Source organism: Oreochromis niloticus, linkage group LG20 (assembly GCF_001858045.2).
Source record: "Oreochromis niloticus isolate F11D_XX linkage group LG20, O_niloticus_UMD_NMBU, whole genome shotgun sequence".
Lineage (NCBI taxonomy): Eukaryota > Metazoa > Chordata > Actinopteri > Cichliformes > Cichlidae > Oreochromis > Oreochromis niloticus.
Genome location: NC_031984.2, coordinates 35,721,194 through 35,744,826, shown reverse-complemented (window position 1 = coordinate 35,744,826; position 23,633 = coordinate 35,721,194). Strand labels below are relative to the sequence as shown.

Below are 23,633 nucleotides of genomic sequence, written 5' to 3'. Positions count from 1 at the left end.
TGTTGGTTTTTTCATATGCTCACAGTTCGTGATAAAACATAATAAACTAGCGTACTGCCACAACACGGAATACTCATGCGTGGATCTGCCACAGAAGGGTCCCTCTGTATGAGTAGTGCGAATAATTAAAGCTCACAGCCTTATCTATAATCAGCCCCACGCGTGAGTACCGTCCCATCTGAAAATAAAAACAAATCCAGCATGCTGGCTCAATCTCCGCGAGCTACTTTCTCTCTCCGCCAATCAGCGCGCACCGCAGCTGCACGCTAAGCCACGCCCTCTGTTCTCTCTGAACTGGAACATTTTGTTTATCGTGCCAAAGAAGTTGGTACAGCTACGATGTGGCACGATTGTGTTCACTGTTAACACGCAGACGTTTTACATATCAAAGCACACAGACAGATAGAAGTAAGGACGTCGTAGCATAGTGCAGAGTTAGAGTAATGACAAAGAAAGACGTCCAGCCTCCATGCTCACTTTTAACAAAAAAGAAGTTATGGATTCTAACGACGGGAGGAAGAGACGCAAGGTAAGCGGCTTTGTGCGGGGCTGCAGGCGGAGTGTGGCCGGAAAGATGAAACGAGAGATGAGCAAAGTCCTCCGCTCCATAGCGCTGGACGATAACAACCATAAAGAGCTCGTGCAGGGGGAAGAGGACGACTACGACTGCTTCCCCATCAGTTTCCTCCGCAGTGACCTATTGGAGCCCCACTTGGTCGTGGCTCCCCGGTACAGCCTGCTACGAGAGGTCGGTCGCGGAAGCTACGGGGTGGTGTACGAGGCTGTAGCTCGGAAAACAGGGGCCAGGGTAGCGGTGAAGAGGCTGCAGTGTGACGCCCCTGAGAAAGTGGAGTTGGCGCTAGCCGAATTCTGGGCCTTGACGAGCTTGGAGAACCGACACCAGAATGTAGTCCAGCTGGAAGAGTGTGTCCTGCAGAGGAACGGCTTGGCCCAGAAGATGAGCCACGGAAACAAGAAATCCAAGCAGTACTTGCGGCTCGTGGAGACTTCACTCAAAGGTACACACGCTGCTGTTAGCTGTGCAGTTTCACCAGTACAGTAATGAAAGTACAGGAGCTGCTGTTGGAGCTCGTGTCGTGGGGATTTTACCGGCCTAAGAAATGCAAAGGTTACGATCCACTGTGTTAAAGCCTCAGATGTCTCATTCAAGATTTAACCAGAATGAGGAACGACAAAAGGCCATATTTAAATACCGCTCAAGTTGGATAGCATTGTGAGCCTGGTTATTTATTATTTAGTATATTTAACACAAAGAATTTTTACACGCCGTTACAAATAAGAGAATGCTGATAGCTGCTAGGTTTACCAAAGTGCTGTAGACATTATATGATAAAAGGTGCAGGTTTCATTCACTAAAGAGCATTTAAAGTCAGCCTGCCGTGACGTCACTCCACTACTACCTATAGAAGGCACAGAAAAGTACACGGTGCTGCCCTGGGCTCATGAGAGGACACAGTGTACTACTTACAGCCTGCCCTTGTTAACTCAAATGTGACATGTTAAATAGTAATATTACAGTGCAATGTCAATGGCGGAGTTACTACATTATTAACTTTATATGATCAGTGCAATTTTAACCTACTTATCATGTCGTTTGTTTACATTCATCAGCCCAGAGATACATTTAGTGATGTTTAAATGTGTCTTCAACAAACTGAATTTTAACATCTTAATACTGATGCTGGGTTCTGAACAGGCCCAGTTTACAGTCTCTTTTTCTTTTAATAGCTTGCCTGTTATGTAAGTGTCACCATTGAGGCTCTTTGAATAAAATATTAATCCTAAGCTGAGATCTCTTGGATCCATCAAGTGATAATCAAGAACGTTTGTAGATTTGAAACGGTGAGAAGGATTTGAATTGTATCTATATGGCCCATCAGCTTTTGTCTTGAACCACCTAACAAGTTTTTTTAAATGCAGGCAGTCAGTGATCATGACACAAGGATGATAACTGTGATTGCAGCCTTTGCTGTAATGCCTGTGAAAATCTAGCAAATTCCATGTTACCATTGTGGACAGGTAATGGACTTTGACGTGATGAAGAAAGTAAAGAACTCCCAGTGTCAATAGGAGCTCGATTTGGCAATTTACCAGGACCGGTACAGAATGTCAGCTAATACTGGTGTATGGCACTATATTGATCATTTGGGATGTAAACTGATAAGTCTTAACTGCCTATACTGGTAACAATTCTCTTTTAGAACCAGAAATACAAGATTTTGTTCAAAGAAGTTTTCAAAAACCTCTGTACCCAGTTTGATCTGGCTTTAATTTGTTTGAAGATTTGAACCATCTTATAAATATAAAGCCTTCCCACAGGTAGTGCTGCTTCACTTAAAGAACTGAAAAAGAAATGATAAAAGTCAAACAGGGAATGGATTTGGGCTTTTAGGGAGCAGCTAAATTAAAGGAAAGAGGGCTGTAAGAGTATTATTACAAAACAGAATCTAGCACAGTGGCTGCACACCACATTACTCTCACTTTAAAAAGACTCATTTAACCAGTGTATGTTTAAACTAAACTGTCCAGCATGGTCCACACAAACACGTTCTGGTTGCCATCAGCTTGTGGCTCAGACTTCTACAGCCCACACTTTAAAAGCATCAGTGTAAATATGTATGTTTAAACTAAACGGAGAACTGCGAGATGGATCAATGTCAGCGGGTTTTCCAACTTGGCTGGACTCGCAGTCCTCATAGGCCCCCATAACTCGTGTAAGAAAAGATCTGAAGTTTGAAACGTCAAGCACAGCTCTTTTTTTTTTTTTTCCTTGAGTGGCACAGCTAAATGTGTCAGCAGATTGTGATCTGTTGCATGCAATCACAAACCAGTGACAGTGCTTTCCCCTCCCTTCCTCTTTAAGCGGTCCCACAGTGTGCCATAACAGTAGCTTTTACCAGAATCTTGCAGTTGACTTTTTAAATTTTCTTTCCTGGAGAAAAAACAAAGTAAACTGTCGGCACGTGAGTTCTCATGTGCAGAAATGGCACTGCACTTGTTTGAGTCAGTGACTCAGTTTTCTTCAATGCTGGTCACTGTCATGGCACGGAACACGACTGGGTTTAACTGCTCATCAGCTGACTTCATTTCGGTGTTTGACAGTTGTCATCCCACTGTTCATATCTGCTCCCTTTGTTGTTGCAGGAGAGCGTATCTTGGGCTACTCGGAGGAACCATGTTACCTCTGGTTTGTTATGGAGTTTTGTGACGGTGGGGACCTTAACCAGTACATTTTGTCCCGCCGGCCTGATCCCCAGACCAACAGGAACTTTATGCGCCAGCTGACCAGTGCTGTGGCTTTCCTGCACAGGAACAGTATCGTCCACCGCGACCTTAAACCAGACAACATTCTTATCTCACAGAAATCTGGTTTTCCTATTCTTAAAGTGGCTGACTTTGGACTCAGTAAGGTTTGTGCTGGTCTGACCTCCAAAAACAGTGAAGAACATCCCGTAGCAGGAGCAGGCGGCAGAGGGAGCGTCCAGAACAGCACGGTCAACATAAACAAATTCTGGTTGTCATCAGCCTGTGGCTCAGACTTCTACATGGCTCCTGAGGTGTGGGAGGGTCACTACACAGCCAAGGCTGACATCTTTGCTTTGGGCATCATCATCTGGGCAATGATCGAAAGGATTACATTTATTGACGCAGAGTCCAAGCGTGAACTGCTGGGTACTTATGTTCGGCAAGGCTCGGAAATTGTCCCCGTTGGGGAGGCTTTGCTGGAGAACCCCAAGATGGTGCTCCATATTCCTCAGAAGGCCAGAAGCTCCATGTCTGAGGAGGAGAAGAAACTCCTCCACGAGATGCTTGCAGTAAACCCTCAGGACCGACCGGACGCCCTCCAGCTGGAGGTGCGGATGGACCAAGTCACATGTGCTGTGTGACAGCCCACACCTCCTATAGCCTCTTATTTCCCTGACCACTCAAAGAAGAGACCTTTCAACTTCCCAGGTAAGATTGATGTCTTTATAAACCATGACCTCATCTGTCTGTTAGGAAAGGAAGCACATTCACAAAATAAAAAAGAACTGTAATGCCAAGATTAATTGTTGTTTGGCATGTGGTTAAATTCAACTTAATTTGTTAATCAGAGTTCACCAGAGGCCTGGTGGAGGTTAATATTTACTTACCTAATACATGCTGTGGAAAAGAGACGGTAAAGTGCTTAAATTGTATAGAATAAAGAAGTATATGAGTCGATGATTACATGTGGTTGGCAGTTTAAATTGCTGAGTGGTCAATAAGACCAGAAATGCCAGTCCATTTCATACTGAAGGTGAGCTTACCCCCTTGGTTGCTACAGTACACAATCATTCAGTTAAGAAATGTCCATTTCTTAACTGCTGAGTTAAGCAATGAAGAAGTGGAGATTCTGGATCAGACCATTATTTGATTTCTCCTCCTTACTAGGAGGACTAGAGATGGCCAGAAAACGTGCAGGAAGTGCGATTTTAGGCTGTCTCCATGTTGGACAATCACTTCGCAATTATTGTGTTTTAAAAAAAAAACAAAAAAAACATTAAAATTAATGGTAATGGTATTTTAACAACATCTTAGAAGATTAGTCAAACTCATGTATAAGCTAGGAGCTTGCTTCCAAAGTTGCAGAATAGAACTGTTTCTGTGGGATGAAAGACTAATTAGGCGGCATCTGATTTAAAAAAAAAAAAAAAATCATTCTTTTTTTTTTTTGTTTTGTTTTTTTGGCTTAGTTATTTGTCACAATGTATTTGTCAGTTTGCAGAGGGCAAACTCTTTTTGTGCCACATACATATAGAAAAGTTTCCCGGTCAGTATTGTTGGTATCATTGCTTTGGTACAGTTTGCGTTTCCCATACGTAACATAAGGGTCACCAACATTTTTATCTCTGATGGAATTTTGTTTGACTCACCATTAAATATGAATTGACGAATTTGGGAAAAAAAAGCACAGTGGGCTTGGGTACAGGTTTTTGTTACTAACTATAACCCAAGAGCCAAGGTATAATAAATGATAATGACCCTTTTGAAAATGAATTAGAAAAGCAGTTATCTCTGCCCTCTGCTGATCGCTTGATCCATGGGAACCAAACCCAAAGCCTCAGGTGACGTCCTAGACCTGTCCCTTCACTGCACATACACTCGACTTCTGCTGACGTCTTGCCAGAGTTTCGCACGTCACCGCAGGATTAACTTGGGTAAAAATATCTCTGTATGCAAAATGAGAAATTATTTGAAATGATCATGTTTGACAAAACAAATCTTGCTTAAAATGAACGAACAAATACAAAAGCGTTTATGGTAGGTGAGAGGAGGCGTGTCCATGTACTCAGGGGAGAGGAGAGGGTGGTTCAGGAAGACAGCTGCGTGATCAGTACTGGGAACTAAACGGGGTACAACCCTGGCCTGAGGGCAAACAGCCTGGCTCTGTGTGTGTGTGTGTGTGTGTGTGTGTGTGTGTGTGTGTGTCAGTGAGTGAATCAGAAAGCGTTGAATAAGCCTTCTGGATCTTTGGCATTTGTACAGTAAATGTGTTTTATGTGGTTTGTTTTCACACCTGACAGTTTTTGAAAACACTGACTTCAGTTTTTATCACCACAGAGACTCTTCAATAAACCTCTCCTGATACACAGCCTGGCTTATTTATGATCAGTGAAAACTTGGCCTGTCATGGCCCCTGTGTTGTTCTGAAGAGGACGATATGTAACATCCCTGTTTTTAAATCTCACTGAAAATTATTAAAAAACCCACAATGTTCCCTGCATTGGCCCTAACTCGTACCACTTAAGAATAGTATGAAAGAGCTAGGTAATGTGCCTTGGTGATCAGTGTGCAGTGGGACACCAGGTCATCAGACAGATTTTAATATTAGACAAAGATAACCCAACAACTAATATCTACAAATGAACATAATTCAACAATAACAAAGAGACTGGGCAAAAATCGCAAAGGTGAAAACCACTGTAGACCAAAAAGAATGCAAAAGCTCATCTCACATTTACTTAATAAAAAAACATCTGGATGATCCAGAAGATATTTGGGAAAATATTTTGTCGACTAATAAGAAAGTTTTCATCCCATTAAACCTAAATAAAAACTTACATAGCATTTCAAATAAAGAACACCAACAGTCAGTGGTGGTAGCATGGTGCTCTCTACCAGAACATCCCGGGCAGCTGGATAGTGTAGTGGTAAGATCCCCCATGCTAAATAAACCTATCCCTGGAATGGCGCGGCTATGTCTGCAGCCTGCCTGCAGCTCGGACACAAGCATTTCACTACATGTTGTATTCTGTATAATTGTGTATGTGACAAATAAAGGTTGTTTGTTTGAAGGAGAATGTGCAGCCATTTGAAGCTCAGGTTTTGCAGCAGGGTGATGATCTGAAACACCAAGTCTACCTCAGAGTGACCCCCCAAAAAACTCAAAATATAGATTATAGTCAAAGTCCAGCATTAAAATCCTATTGAAATGCTTTGGGATGACCTTAAACAGGCCGTTTATGTTAGAAAATCCTCCAGTGTGGTTGAATTAAAACATTTCTGCAAAGAAAACTGGGCCAAAATTCCTCCAAAGTGAAATACATTTATCGCAAAAAGCTTGATAGAACTTCTGGTAGCCAAGGTTTGCACAACCAGTGTTAGGTAGTTACTTTTTCACTTAGGCCAGGGCCAGTTGGGTTGGATAAGTCGACATCCTGGACCTAGATGTAGAAGCGGAGGAATGGTTGAGGGTGCAGCTAGCATCCTAGCATCCTGGTATCAGTAGCACAGTTGGAAACATTAAGCTGTGTTGTCAGGGTGCTGAAAGCTGATGCCTCTCGTTTTAGGGCCCACTGTGGTGGGGCTCCAATCCAAGCAGAAATCCTTGATGGCTAATTATTTTCAGGGGAACTGACTGGAGCATGAGAGCAGTGATGTAACTTCTGAACCTGGTACCAAGATAAGCCAGCTTTTCAGGAGACTCGCCTGGCTTGAGGGGTGGTTTTGGAGCAGGGAGGAGTAGAGCCAACAAAGGAGCTTTTGCTGGTGGGTAATCTTCCTTTATTGAAGCTTATAAAGTTGCAATTTTGACGAGGTGTCAAGTGAGTGAATGGAGTGGAGGGAAGAAATGTGCAGAATGAATATGACAGACCTGATTATTGTTTGGTGGTGCCAATGGCTGCCTAACGGTCCTGCAGCATGGCACGTGGTGTTCTGCTGTAACCATTCAGACGGCCTAAAGTTTGTTAGTCTAAAGCATTGACTACAGCGTTTTTGGCAAAATAATTTTATGCAAGTTGTTTTTCTGGAAAATGGATAAAAAGTTTCAACATTTAAATTTAGTTTTACTTGGATTCATCGGAAAATTGGCCTGAGGAATTTCTACAAAGAGGTACAGAACAGTATAACGCAGACCTTCCTAAGCTTGGTAATCTTTATCAGCTTTGTTTTTTCTAATCCTAAAACCTCCTCATCCCTACTCAGTAGCTGGATCTTTGTGACAGTGTTTGTTAGAAGTGTGGAGAGATGCTTAAACCTTAACTGGAAGACACCCATACACCATATGTATTACCAAAAGTGTTCAGTCACCCATCCAACTAACTGCATCACTTCCATCACCACAGGTGTGTAAAATCAAGCACGGTGGATTGTAGACTGCTTTTACAAACATGTGTGAAAGAATGAATTGCTCCCAGAAGCTCAGTGAATCCTGGTGTGATACTGCGCCACCACCTGTGCAACAAATCCAGCTGTGAAATGTCTCTGCCCTTGAAAATTTCAGTCAACTGCTTGTGTTATTATTACAAAGTAGAAGCAACTGGGAACGCCAGTACCTCAGCCACAAAGCGATAAGCCACGTAAAATCACAGAGCGGGGTCGGACGATGTTACGGTGCATAATACGCCGAGGTCGCCGACTTTCTGCAGAGTCAGTGTAGCTCAGGAAGCCAAGCAGGTCATCTACTAATGGGAAGGTTTGACTGCTTCAGTTTGCATGTCAGATATGTGTGAATGGTAGATAGGAAGCACTTGTGCATTGAAAAACGCACGTATGAATGGGTGTGAGTAAGTGGATGTATAAAGAGCTTTGAGTGCTCATGTAGAGTAGCGCCATATAAGAACCAGTCCATTTACTCACTGCAGACCTCCACACTTCAAGTGGCCTTTATATTAGCTGAAGAACAGTGCATAGAGAGCAGCTGCATCAAGCCTGCACTGCAAAAGTGTTAGAGACTGTAGTTTAATCTCCCTGACTGCTTTGTTCTTTTTGTTTGTTTTAATACAAAAGCTTACATTAGGCATAATCACATCTATTTACAGTGTTTTTAATATCTGTCTTAATCACATTAAGATGGGAGTGTTGGTGTGTATTTAAACATAACCAATTCTGGGCCACCCTTAATTTACACGAGTGACATCAGGTCACTGAATGGTACTTTTTTAAAAACTTGAGTGCTCATCACCTTACATGAAAAAGAAGAACAGATATTGTGTTTTTTCCTGTTTTGGAAGTGGATAACAGCCATATTCCTGACCTCTGTTGTGCACTGCAAACAGGACAACATTGTAGCGTACCCACTGTAGATATATCAGGACGGCAGTGTAAAGTTATGGAGTATTTTATTCAAAATATCAGGATAGAATAAGTTGTTTTGCGGCAGTGTGTGCATGAAAATGTCCTGGTGAGACTGTTTAGAGTGGAAAGCTTTTGTAGTGCATCAAATGGCTGTTCAGGCGATGCTCAGTGACCTAAATCATTCTCCTGTTTGTTTGAACTTGAACTCTCCACTTGCCAGGATTAAGCATTCAGCTCCACAGTACTGTTCGCTGTCACAGACCTCATTCTGTGACGTAAGGTCTCTCAGACCTGAAGATGCCACTGCATGTTAGCTTCCTGTCTCAGACTGGCCTCATTCTCTCGTGTCATGATTGGATAGCATGTTACACAACAGGAACGGCTGTGGTTCAGTGGAAAACCCTGAGGGATTAGTGTTTGTAAGCACACACAGAGAGAAGGGGAGGCTGTGGTTTTTGCTGCTTGTGCATATTTACTGGATATCAGGACATGTTTGACTGAGGGACAAACCATCACACTCACCATTTTCAGACCAACGGGAGAAAGCACAATGTGTTGAGTCTGTGGCCATCTATGATCTCTCATCCAGTCAGCACGACGATGGATGTTATTTTCTGTTAATGAGATGTGGAAAGAATAAAATGCTGTAATATGTGTGTGAACAGGTAAATGAGCTTTGCAGTGTGAGCTCTGGAAAACTGAAAACTGCTATGTGCCTGTATACAAGTCATCTGTACGGAGTGATGAGTACAGACTTGGAAAGTAACTGAGAGTAAAAAAAAATAACACAAAGTAAAATTACTGCTCAGCGTTTTCTTGCTGAATTAGTTCATCAGAATGCAGCAATGTGGTAACTGGAGATCATGGAGAGGAGGAAAAAATGCTGTTGATGAGACTTAAATTTTCTCGATTTAACAACAGTATTGGTGTTTGACACACGGCGTGGTTGTAAATTAAGGTCGGGCGATTGGACGATATATCGACGATAGGCTGAGCGTTTCACTGATGGTTTTTACAAGCGATTTATTTACATGCCCATGAGTAAGTTTGCTAATAATGTTGGTCGAAGCTAACAGAAGCAGTCAATGGAAAAAATAATAGCGCTGAAGAGTGCGCCCAAATGCAGCGATTCATTTACTCAGACTCACAACAGAAAGAAAAAACAGCAGCAGCCTATGTTCAGAAAAAAGCAATTTTATTGAAATAAAAACCCACAGTGGTGCGGAGGGAAACAAAGAGGCTTCTGTGTTTATCTGCTTACACACTCGACCAAACAACAGACACAAAAAGTCAGTTAAAAAACAAAATGTATATCACCATTCGTCGGTTATTGGACTGACGACTGTCGGTTGGAAAACTGTTACATATCCTCCAACCTTACAGTAAATACCTGGGAGGCTCACTCAGGCTGCCAGAAACTGGAAAGTCCAGGCTGACAAGCGACCAGCCGCCAGCTTCAGAGTCATGTGTGATAGGCAAATCACTCCTTGTGATTCAAATGAGCATTTTTTATCTGTGTGCAGTGAGATGTCTTCACATTTGTGATTACACTGGCAGTCCACAATACAAACACAGTCTGTTGGCTGTCACATACCAGGAGAGGTTCATGGCATTTTCCTTCTCTTTAAAAGTGACTCTCATAGTTAACAGATAAGAGACAAACTCCTTCACCGCCCAAAGTGAAACCCATGAAGTTCAACGAAGTTCAAATGTACTATTTATTAATTAGGCCCCATCTTAATACTTGAATTGTTTTCAGTTCTGTTGTCACAGGTGGATAAAATCAAATCGTTTACAAGTTGAGAGGGCTGAGTAACAAGAAAAACTGAACACCAGCAACTTTATGGCTGAACTGCTCCTGTGAGTGTAATGTGTAGGTGTCCCAGTGCTGTCTCTCCTAAAAGAGAACAGCCCCCATTTATTAACAATGCACAGAAAGTGATGACATCCAGCAATGATCTCATTCATTTTTCATGAAAGATAACATATTTTAAGACTAGAAAGCGAAAATTTCAGAAGAAATTTTATGTGTGCCTATGCCGCTGCTATTCAGTGTAGTTTGCCATTCATACAGCTACAGAGAGCAAAACTCAGAAGAGCACCCATTCTCCACCATGAACTATGGTAAAAACAAACACCGCTCATGCTTCACAGATAACAGCTTACAGTTTTGTGTAAAGATGAAGTTACTTCGTACAGCGCCGATTTGCAGACGCTGTGCACACAGGTTCATGAGCAGAAGTCCCATTGTACCACGGCAGATCCGACAATGTTTGCATGAACACGCTTTGAAGCATTACGTTATGGACCACTTTTCACACATGGTTGGTGTACCCAAACAGCCGGCTGTAGCTTTTCAACTCACAGCCCGACACACACCCAAAAACAGCCGAGAGAGCACAGACTACGCCCGAGAGGCGTGATTGCAGGTGCCGCTCAGGTGGGTCCACCTCCCCTGCAGCGGCACTGCAGACCACGCCCCGCCACACACATCAAACACGTAAAATAAATATTTATGCACTTTTGCATTCACTTTTTGTTTTTTGTTATTTTTACACAGTGTTCTGAATGATGAACAATGGTCTACAGCCAATCTTGTGTATTATTATACAAACTTTGGTTGTAAGATTCAGATAACTATTTAATAAAAGCTAAATATTTTATATGAGAGTAAGAAAGAAAAGTATATCTTTGTGTCCACCTTTCTCTGTTAATGCCCTACCTGGCCCCCTGGCAAAAGCTTTGCTAGATCCGCCCCTGCACAGTTACCAGCTGTCAGCTACACAAAAAAAGGAGCTTGGTGTATATTTGTCTGTCAGAAACAGTTCATAACTTCCCTTCAACTCATTCATGTCACCTAAGGGTAAACCTGTTTCTCCATCACCAGTTCAGCTCTGATGATTCAGTAAGGACATCTCCTGATTTCATCTTCATGCTCCAGCAAACATCAGCTGATACTAGAAATTAAAATCAAAAGAATTCTAACAACAGCTGATCAAGCTTAAACGTGCTGCTGTTGTTTAGCGCGATAAACAAACAAGAGAGTAAAGCCGATCATTGATCAGTTTCATGACTGAAGTTTCAACAGGCGAGAGAATGACAGGGGAGGCTGTCATAAAGTTCAACATCGGTAACATCGGTAACTTAGTGCGCACACAGCTGTATACAAACTCCGTTGTGCTAGCTAGCACGCAGTACGAGTTATTGTAAGTGATTGAAAAAGTCAGCACAACGAAAATAAACTACACCTAAACTCGGTTTATATCTGACCCAAATAGAGTGCAGGTCATAACTTCTTACCTGAAATTCAGTTCACCTCACGCTCCTGCCTTCGCTTTCCCTGATCCACGATTGACCTCCGCGTTAGCAAACACCGGTCGATCGGCGGTAGCCTCACCGCCTTGTATGTCTCGTTCGCGGCATGTCCTTTCTGTCACACACCGGTGGATAGCTGCCCTCTGTTGTAGCTCCACCACCAAACAACTCAGTTATTTTTTCCACATCGACCAGCATCATCGGCCCATATAAACGAAAAATAAGTCCAGCTAAGACACAGACCCTTGCCGAGCGATCGGGCGATTAAACAAATTTTAGCCACCTCACTATCAGCCAAGCCTGGGTGGTTTTTCACGAAGGGTCACTAGCCGCGCTAGCTAGCTAAGCTAGCGGCGCTAGCTAGCTAGCCAGCCGGCTATCAGCAACACGTAAGAGAACTGTTGCTAAATAAACTACACCTAAACTCGGTTTATATCTGACCCAAATAGAGTGCAGGTCATAACTTCTTACCTGAAATTCAGTTCACCTCACGCTCCTGCCTTCGCTTTCCCTGATCCATGATTGACCACCGCGTTAGCAATCGCCTGCCCGGCCTCGTATGTCTCGTTGGCGGCATGTCCTTTCTGTCACACACCGGTGGATAGCTGCCCTCTGTTGTAGCTCCACCACCAAACAACTCAGTTATTTTTTCCACATCGACCAGCATCATCGGCCCATATAAACGAAAAATAAGTCCAGCTAAGACACAGACCCTTGCCGAGCGATCGGGCGATTAAACAAATTTTAGCCACCTCACTATCAGCCAAGCCTGGGTGGTTTTTCACGAAGGGGCGCTAGCTAGCTAGCTAGCTAGCCGGCTATCAGCAAGACTTAAGAGAATTGTCGCTAATATGGGATGTCTTGATAAAACGAGCAGATATTTGAAGTTTACACACCTACATTCTCGCCTGAAAATATCTTAAAAGTGTATTTTGTGACCTAGAAACACGAATAAAAGACATATAAAACGAAGTGGTGTCCGCCATTGTTTGACTCGGTAGAGGCATGCTATGAATTGTGGGATATGGAGTTTTCCACCAAGCATAGAAGCCATTGTGTTTTCCGTAACTATTCAATGGTTCGCGCAACCTTAAAATCTCCAATGGTTCCTGAAAGCAGCGAGGCTGTGCGCGCCATTGATATTGTCATCATTACGGTATCCAAATAAGGGTAGACAGGCTGTACCACTCCCGGCATACCACTAGAGAGAACCAACACACCACAAATGAAGTTTGAAATTTGTTTCAATGGGACCAAAAGATGGCGCCAACACACCACAAATGAAGTCTGTTTATTTGGCGCCAAAAGATGAATTGGCCTAAATTTGCACTAAAATATTAATATTTAAAAAACTATAAAAGTTATGAACACCAAAAGTCATGACATAATAGTCCAGCTCCAGCCGCACAAAATGATCTAACATATGTAACCCTAATGTCAAAACTGTTCGGCAGAGGAGCGCGGGAAAATTTTCACTAAAATATTAATATTTAAAAAACTATAAAATTCATAAACACCAAAAGTCATAGCACACCATTCCAGATCCGGCCGCACAAAATGAGGTAACATATATGAAGCTTGTCTCAAAACTGCGGGGCGAGATTCGCTGCAAAATTTCAGGCGGAAACTGGAGAATAATAATAATAATAATAATAATAATAATAATAAATCCGAGGAATAGTAATATGTGTGCCTCTTGGCATAGGCACACATAATAAGATGGATACAGTCTCTCAGAGTATCTAAATTCAAAGGTTTAAGCCCTTTATATGCAATTAATCACTTTAATTCTAATTCTGAGCATTTTGTGGCTTATGGCATTTCAGAATACTGTAATCATGATTATAGGACAATTTAACAAATATAGATTATTAAATATTATTATAATGCAGGCTTCTGTCTTACAACATGATCATCACTTTCTCCAGTTCCCCTGAAGGTGAGGAAGAGCAGCTCATCTGCTAAGTGCCAAATATGTTCACTTGGGGTATGAACCCCAAGTGAACATTACATATGGAGAAAACATGCTTGCATAAATGAGACACTTTGCATGCATGCATGTTTCCTGATATAGAGAAACGTGGCGTATGCAGAGAATGATTCTGATTTACTAACATGCTCAAGGTTGTTGGAACTAAATAGGCTGGTGTGTAAGAATGTTTCCACCCACGTGTCATTTGTGCTGTGGTCAGTAACACACAACATGGATACAACGTGTTTTTGTGTTTGTTGTCTTCATAAAGGACATAGTTTGAAAGGCGGCATCGGATGGCCGGGGTGGAATATTTAGTGACATGAGTCAGCATTGATGTCCATGTGCGTTGTGCGTGACATCCCCTAATCCACCCCCACCCGCTCCTCTGCTGGACAATGAGATGAGGGTGCTGCTTTTGGTTGATGGCTTATGGGAGCTTTGGTCGGGAACATTTTGTCTTCTTGTGTGCAGCCGTGTGTCACCGCTATCCAGACCAGTCCGGTCCAGAGCAGTGTAAGCTCCCGTACTGCACACACGTACGCTCCTTACTTTCAGGAATTCTTTGGTTTTCATATGAACTGAGCGCTCGAACAAGCTGTGTGCAAACTGAAGCGTTTTCAGCAAGTTGTCCTTGCAGTGGACACGAGTGCTTATGTGCTATAAAGACAATACTGCTAACCCTGAGCACGTTTGATGCTTTCACTCTTCATGTGGCTTTTTTGTACTCTAAAACAGAGAGGATGCTGATTGTGGACAGCAGCCTGAAGGCACAGTACGCTATGTTACGTATGGGCTCGGCAAGCGTGGGCTATTACAGGGCGGCTGAGAAATGCCGAGAAGCCGTCTTTACGAGAGTTTGGGAGAAAGCGTGATGAGCGCACTGGTTTGTTCTTATGTAACATTGTTGTAAAAACAGGCTAGCTGAGCGGCTGCAGCACTTGTAAATATTTCCTCTGGGTCCTCGGGCCTCTGAGGAAGAACTGCAAAAACCAGTTCTTACACAAGTGATCACAACGATGCACCTCACTGTGTTTCTGTTCAGAAGCAAAAAGACTAAAAGCTCGAGCCGACCCCTGCTTCTAGGCTTGGATGTCTATAATTTATGATAAGCAACCTTCCTGTACAGCCCAGCAAACCACCTCTTCTCACAGTGAATAACACAGAGCCACATCTCTTCCACTCTGCTGTCTCCATTCACAGCAGCTGTGTTGGATCTAATGGTGTGTAAGCTCTTTACATGTTGTTAATCTGCTGACAGTCTGCATGCCATCAACCACAGACTCACAGCTTTGTGGTGGCGCTGTCATGCTTTGGTCTCCTGCTAGTTTCTCTTTGGTTAAATGTTGCCAACAAACCTGTGGCTCGCTTCATTTTGACTTGTAAATAATAAATAGAAACAGTTTGGTCAGCTGAAAGTGAGGATTTTGATTTGTTGTCATTACCAAAAGGGCCAAAAATGAAACCATAATAAATGGACCTTTTATATACTTTAATGCAGACCTGAGACAGCTTTAGCCAAATATTCTTCTCTTCTCCTCAGTTCAGTTCAATTCAGTTTGATTTCTGTAATCCAGCTGACCCAACCGTCATCACAAAGGACTTTCAGGGGATCGTCTTTGAGCGTACACTTGGAAACAAAGAAGAGGGTTTGACACGGTTTGATATCTTTGGGTTTTGGACCATTGGTGAAACAAAACTACACATTTCACAATAACATAACAGAGACAATGACTGATCTGATGGGTTCATTATTCGTTTATCTGGCATTCCTCCTCTCATTTAGCAGCATCTGTAATACCTGCTGTAAGGTGGCTGTGGCTCAGGAAGTCGAGTAGATCATCTGCCAATCAGAAGATTGCAGTGTTCTTGGACTCCATATTGCTCCCAATACTTCACTTGTAAAAGTGCTTTGGGTGATCAGTTAAAGTAGAGGAGTACTCTATAATAAGGTTGGGCGATTGGACGAATATATTGGCTATCGACGATAGACTGCCGTATCGTCGATAATAGCGCTGCACCCAAATACAGCAGCAATTCATTTACTCAAACTCATAACAGAAAGAAAGAACGACAGCAGCCTATGTTCAGAAAAAAAAGCATTTTATTTAAATAAAAAAACCCACAATGGTGGGGAGGGAAACAAAGAGAAAGTGGCTTCTTTTTTCCATTATAACTGTGTTTATCTGTCTGACACACTCGACCAAACAATAGATAAGGTAAAAATCAAAATGTCTCTTCCAGCGAACATGAAAAAAATCCCTGATGTAAAATTAAGTCTTTTGTGCGATTCGGTGCATCTCAAATGAATGAATGAATGAATGAATGAATAATCCAAAAGTAGCTATATTAATACTAAAACAAGTCAAGAAAAGAAACAAGAAAAGAAGGTCAAATATTCCCTCCAAGCAAAACTTATAAATTCTTTGAGAGGAAAACGAGCCTGTTTTCTTCATCAGGTGTTAGCAGTGTGTGCAGGTGGTTAACAACATTAGCAGCGGTGCTGAAGACGTTCTGAAGGTGCGCTTGTGGCTGGTATACACAGATATTTCCGTGCCATGTGTGACATCAATTGGAAACATTTTTCATGCATTTTCCACAGAGCCAGTGGATCATCTTCTCCAGCTCCGTTTCTATCTGCGCCTTCTCCTCCAGTGTGCAATTTGGCAATTAGTTTGTCCATGTTTGGACTTCTTTTGCAAATCAGTCCATGCGTGATTACATTGCTCCGCCCATCAAAAAGTCTGCGCATGCGTGAATATATCGCCTATTGTTGGTTATTGGACTGATGATTGTTGGTTGGAAAATTTCTACATATCGCCCAACCCTAAATAAATACTAGTCCATTTCCATCATGTGCTTCTTTTCAGTTTCACCCATAGCTGTTTGTATCCCCTCATTCTTTGTGTTGTGGCACAGTTCCTAACATATTTGTCCTGACATTTAACAGAGTATTGCAGCATTAAAGGTCAGATTAGCATCACTCACATCCTAAATATCTGCTCATGAGAGAACAAAATATTAGTTGTGGTCAAATCGTGGTTCAGTGGTTAAAACTCTCACAGCAGAAAGCTCCTGGTTTGAACTTTGGCCATTCTGTGTTAAGATTTCATCCAGATACAGCAGTTTCTTCCCACACTCTATAGATGACCGCATTAATTTGAATATTCTATATTCGCCATAAATGAGATTTAGATGAGGTGTGCAGGATAAAGCAGTGTATGAATATATGGTTAGATCTGGCTTGTAGTTTAAAGTGCTTTGAGTGAAGAGTAGAAAGGTGCTGCATGTGTGTTTGCTGCCTCTGGCAGCCCCACCACTTCCTGTAAGATACCGGCCTCTGCTGCTGCGTGTTAATGAGACAGTCTGCCTTTGGGTTATAAAACAACAAGAGGAGGCAGCAGGCCGTAGTTCTGTCCAAGAAATACTGAGCTTCCACCTGGCTTGTTTTCTTTATTACGCTTGCTTATAAAGAACATTAAACAGAATAATCACATGTTGACTTCAGTGAAAGTTGAGTTTCACATTTTTAACCTTTTTAGTTTAACAATGGCTAGTTTCAGGACAAGAAAACACGACTAACTAGACTTAAAGCTTTAATTGCACTAATGGTAACACAATGCACTGTTTAAAACTAGCGATGCCACCTTCATTTGACTTCCAGTGTGGATTAAACACACAGGGAAAACATCTGAGCAGCACCTCATGCTCCAATCAGACAGCGAAGAAGAAAAAATACACTTAAAATACAAAATATTATATGAAAACATGTTTCTCCAAAATGACAAATAACATCCAAAAAACAAATAAGTAGTGACTGAAAGTGTAGCCGTGCATTGTGGATGCACATTGTTCTATGTTCCATTGTTATGCTATTTTTACTGCCGTAGTTTTTGTGAAATATTTTCTTTCTCTATGCAAAGTAAAATAATTTAAGCATCATAAATCTTAAACTTAACACTGTGTTTGTGTACGTGTCTATTTCCCCCCATTTATACCCTTTGTATAACTACATTTATTGCTCATGTCAGACGTGTACGTCCTGCTAAGCTGATCTACTTTTGTCCATAGCGTGTGCCGTGATGTTATGCAACATATGAAAAGAGGAACAAAGCGCTGCCAGGCTGAGCTGTTGCATGTCAGCCGGTGAGCTATTATTAGAGCGCAGTTCTGAACCAAACCTGGACACATCCAACGGCAGGAAGTATGGCTGTGTGTGGCAGTGCTGTCATTTTTACTGCAGGTAGACACATACAAACGTGGACGGTCCTACTTTTGCACCCAGTGACCTCAGTGCTTTTGCTATAGCATCCCTGTGCAGTAGTGCAGTGCACATTTCTTTTCTTTATAGTAGTTTGCAGGACTCTGCAGACAGATGCCTCTGTTATAGGGTTTGATTCAGATGAGATATAAATCATTTTGCATGTCACATGTTGCAGTGAGGGAAAATAGTTGATCTGCTGCTGAATTTGTAAGTTTGGTCAAGAAATGAATAGTCTCTTTATTGATAGTTTCATTTTAATGGCGGGGGACGGAATATCAATCAAAAATCCAGAAAACCTCTATTTTAAAAAAAGTTATGGATTGACTTGTACGTCATTGAGTGAAATCAGTCGTTGATCCTCTATAAAGCAGCCAGAGTTCAGATTGGCTGTGTACCCATGTGATACACAGATTACAGATTGTCAGTTCAGTTGTATTTATATAGTGCCAAATCCCAAGAAGAGTTGTCTCAAGGCACTTTATATAGAAAGGTACAGACCCTACAATAATACAGAGAAAACTGCAACAATCAGAATCCCTAAGAACAACAACTTGGCGACATTGGGAAGGAAAACCTCGGCAGAACCAGGCTCAGGTCGGGGCAGCCATCTGCCACAGGGGGTTTGGGGTGAGGGGAGGCAGCATCGTTGAAGAGAGCCGGAGGGCGTTGCTAATCAGTTTCATGTCCTTTGGAATTAATGAAATTACCAACAATGGCAACATTGAAACAACTTCCAAAACAGGAATGGTTTTATAGGTGGAGGCCACTGACCTTGTTCCCTCTCTATGTTTTAGTGTTATTCTTGTTTAAACTAGTTTTGCATTTGGATGATTGTATGATTACTGTCAGCCTAAGACAATACCTGCAGGTTTACAGGTTACACAGTTAAGTATGCTACGCAAAAGCAGCATGAAATTCCAAATTCAAATCAAAAGTGATTTGAATTGAATGTTCCTGATCTGAACTTGTTGTGTAATGTACATAAACACCGAACATGTTTTGCGGAAGATTTGTCCTCAAAAAACGCACTGTGAAAAAAGTAAGCAAAGTTACAAATTCAGACGAGGATCAAATAATTTTCCTCTAGTGTATACGCATTAAAGCTATTCATATATATTCATATTGGAATTATACTCAAAGGAAAACGTGTCTTGCTTTGGCTGCAGGCGGGCTTGACTAAACTAGTTCTGTGTTTTCTAATTTTTTCCAACCTGTTCGGGCTGTGTGAATAAACGTGTGAATAAACATGCTTATGTTTCAATCTTGTGACCTTTGTCGTACATTGTGGAAAAAAAGATCTAGTGATTTCAATAGAAGGTTTGCAGATGTTTAACTTAAACTCACGTGATAGTTCACTCTGCTGTACTTTTAAGATTATGAAGTGATGCTGTATATTTCTGCTGATGACTTAATCACGGTTTGCACTGGCAGACCGTGTGGAGGGAGGAAGAGGACCCAAATGCAGACAGTTGGAACGAAACTATAACGAAACTATAAACAAAAGGCGAGCCATTTATTTGTGACAAGGAAAAGGTACAAAAGAAAAGGCAGATGCACACTGAGGTGAAACCAACCAGAACTAAACTGGGAAGAACTGAACACAACAGACAAAGAACAAAACCTTGAACGTGATAAAAACCTCAACATGATAAAAACATGGAGGCATGGAAACATGATGAGAACTCAACAGACGACCTGACAAGGAATGAATTAAAACACACAGACCAAATGCACACAGGAGGTGATCAGGGGAAGTGAAACTAAACACAATGAACATGGGACACCAGACCTCTTCAAAATAAAACAGGAAACATAATGAGACGCAGACATGAAACACATGAAGGGCGTGGGAGACTTAAACACAATGAACTATAACAGGACAACATTGGTAATAAAGAAATGAACTTAGATAATCTAATGAACTTAAACCATAAACATCAAAATATATTAAAACTAAAAACGCTGGGTCCGGTGACCCAGGATCGTGACGGTAATATTACTTTTGCTACTGAATGATTTGTTCTTTCTGAAATGTTGACTTTTGCTCGTTGATGCTGACCTGCTGATTCTTTGTGTCCCCACATCTATGTGTCTACACAGGTATCGACTCCAGTGGAAAAATGGACCCTGACAAGATGAGTTGTGAGGAATCTTCAATCATAATTTGAGTGACAGACCACTCGCTGGACCAGTCTGCAAGTCAAACCACAACGACGCACTTCCACCTCCACGTAGTTCCAACACAGTCACTGTGGTGCTTTGGACTGGGGACGATTGGAGGACATTGTTTCTCTGAGAGCGACCTGGGCGTGAAACTGCGTCTAATGTTTTGTAGTGGTGGACTTCTGTTCCCATCATTCCCAGTATAGGCCTGTTCTTCCTTAACCGTTGTAAGGTCTGTGACTGTGGCACAGGTTACTGTATGTTGTTGCACTCTACTGTACCAGTATTCAATCATTGTACTAATGATAGCAGTAGCTGTAAACAGTTGACATTCACCTCCCAGTGCAACCTTGTGCCTTAACAATGATGTACACCAAGTGCAATTTGATTTCTAAAACTATTTTGTGGGTCACTTTTGAAAGTTCACACCAAGAAGGAAATTTACTGGAACCACTTTCATCTCATGGAAGCTGAGCAACTGAATCTTCTGCTTTCAGTGGCGTTTGATACAATATTCCAGGCTGCATTAATATCATATGGGAACGTGCTCCCCTCTGTCCAAACACTGAAGTACAATCATGAAACTGAAGCTGAGACATTGATTTAAACCAATGACAGGTGAAGTGATTAATGTTGATCACATCGAAGTCAGTTCTACAGCACAGTGATTAGCACTGTTCCCAACGTCGGGTTTCATGGAGGCCCTGTCTCGAAACCATCGGGACCCGAGGCGTCCCAACATGCTAATGCCAGACACAACAGGACACCCCCAGAGTTTCTTCCTGTCAGTGCCCTGACAGGTCAGAGGTGTTTTGGTGTCGTGATCAGTGTCGCACTGGAGAAACACTGTGCATATATGATCAGTTTTGTGCCCTGAAGGAGAAGCAGCAGGCCTGTGTCAGCTCCACACAACCCTTCAGCAGGGAGTTCACTATCCTATTGGACATTTGTTCCTGATTAATCCAAAGAGCACCTGATGGAAAAGCGCATCTATGTGGTAATGTGTAGTCATCCATGTTTAAAAGATACTGAGGATGGTTCTGTATTCTTTTGAATGGTGCAGTGTGAATCATGTGTATCGGGTCATATCTAAGCAGCACTGACCCGTTTATGGCAGAAGGACCTCTGATTAGCATCTGGAGGTAATTCCCCAAACCAGCCACAGTAGTGTGTTAGACTCTTTGCAGTGTCGCGTGATGCTGTGGTTGGACAGAGGCTTGTGGTTGGTTGATCGGAGCCCCTTTAACTCCTGGGAAACTTTTGGGATTTTTGACTTGATTTGTGAAAACTGGTCACTCCAGAAAATGTATAAAGCCATGAGGCTTGAAGGAAAAGAGCAAAATACAACACAGTAACTTTAGAAGGAGAGCGCAGTGTTAGATAGAAAGCTCTTCTAGCCTTCACTCCAGCATAGACCCGAGGGGCTCCTTTGGGTTTCACATCACTGTATTACATGGTAGTATAATACAGTAGATTTCAAGGTGTTTTGTGATGTACCTCTACCTCATTCTCTGCACTCTGAAACCTCTTTCCTAGCTTTACTGTCACTGTAGCAACCTTATGTTAGTCTGTGATACAAGACGCACTTTCTTTGAGTGGGATAGATTTTTACCTCAGACTCAATGACTTGTTATTTTAATTCAACCTCTCACTGATGTTTGTGTTTTGTTTTTTTCTTTTGCTTTGTGACAACTTATCCCATTGTAACATCTACATCTGCAGGATCTTCTGTCATAGATACTGTATAACAGAGCAATGAATACGTTGTATTTATTCAACAATGACAGCTCCAGATCAGAATAGTTTAATGGCAATTTGGGAAACAGACACAAATTTTAATTGGTTACGGTCATGGACACGAAGATGTGTGGGTAAGAAATAAATGAGTTAAACAAATGGTGACAGAAAGTCACCAGTCTACATACACAAACACATAGATTGGATTTCTTAAAGTGTTTCCATAAGAACAGTGTTTGAAGGCAGATTAACCTACAGAAGCATTCAAACCTGGCCAAGCAGTGCGAGCCAGTGTTGTTGTGGGACGTCACAAACATGTTTGTAATAGTTACACACTTATAATCTCATTGTGAAGCATACTGAGAGGTGCACCCACACTAACTCCTTGGATCCCTTTCTGAGAGCCGTTTGTGGTGAATGCTAACACAACTTGAAGGTGTTTTTTAAATTTGTGGTGAGTTTAAACGTTTGGAGTTTTGCTAATGGGCTAGCGTAACATAGACAGTCTTACTTTTGAATTTTTGGGGTTGTTGAATCTCTCAGCTGCTCAGGAGTTTTGGTCACATTCATGTTTCTATAAGCACTAAAGGCAAGGTTGATACCAAACTGTTATTCCTAAAGGCTTTACACACCTGCCCTGCTGCCACTTTCTGTACGAGTCAGCTCGTTTAGTTCTCTCGCGACTCGTAATGATTCCACTTTAAAACACTTTACTATGCAAAATGTTTCTGCCACAATGTGAGCACCACACAGAGCCACACCGTTCACAAGCTGTTGTGTGTAAGATCTTGAATTCTTCTAGTGCTGATTTCCAGTGAGTGCAGAAATGTTTCTTTGACTTGTTGTATACGTAAATACTGATTTTGTAACTAAAGCTGACAGGAGCCATTAGAGAACCAAGAAAGCATTGTTTTTCTGTAACTATGTAACTATTCTTGGAATAAATGGTTAAAACTGTAAATGTCTGCATCATGTGTGTTATGTGTGAACTTTATTTTGTTTACAAAGTCACATCATGGCCGTCTTCCTTATTGGATGAAAATCAGACAGATTCTTAAACAAATGTAATATAATGTTGGGATTAGGGAAATAATAGTTTTAAAAAAGCATTTTAAGTATAGTTGAGGGCAAAAAACTTTCAGAGTGAAAATAAATGTGAGTCAGTACAGTGATGTCGTGGATGCAAGCATACAGTCTGCATTTCCTCAGCTGAACCGTTTGGCACTCGGGACAATTTTGTCAAACCACCAGAAAAAAACCTCAGTCTTTTTATACATTCAATTTAATATCTGCATTTAGCCTGATGTTTAATCACCCAGGAGCAGCTTGTCTTGGGAGTGAAATAGCTCCTGGGACACGTGATCCCTTCACCACAGTGAGCAGTGATTTATGCAGCAGATCACTTAATCACTTACTTTGGAATTAATGATGCAAATTTGTCAAAAACTATTCTACACGCTTATTTCACAGTATGGTAAAAGTCAAATATAAACTCAGAAATGTTCACTGTCTTTTGCAATTTGAGGCTTTTTTTCTTACTGTTTGAGGACTTTGCAGGAGACATTTTTATTGCATCTGTCCCAAATTATAGATCCTGATTCATTCTGATGACAAGAAATA

The 23,633-nt window shown here is 41.7% G+C and overlaps 1 protein-coding gene across 1 annotated transcript; it reads left to right on the top strand.

The window, feature by feature from the left end:
- The first annotated feature begins 259 nt into the window (after positions 1-259).
- Positions 260-22,974, top strand: stk35 (serine/threonine kinase 35). The gene is made up of 3 exons (XM_003454271.5): positions 260-1,019; positions 3,166-3,975; positions 20,214-22,974. Exons 1-2 carry the CDS (start codon positions 470-472, stop codon positions 3,906-3,908), a joined length of 1,293 nt encoding a protein of 430 aa, XP_003454319.2. The 5' UTR covers positions 260-469; the 3' UTR covers positions 3,909-3,975; positions 20,214-22,974.
- Positions 22,975-23,633: the final 659 nt, after the last annotated feature.

Coding starts and splice junctions, on each gene's coding strand:
- stk35 (XM_003454271.5), top strand. CDS start 470: ATGCTCACTTTTAACAAAAAAGAAGTTATGGATTCTAACGACGGGAGG. Junction 1,020..3,165: donor CGTGGAGACTTCACTCAAAG/GTACACACGCTG, acceptor TTGTTGTTGCAG/GAGAGCGTATCTTGGGCTAC.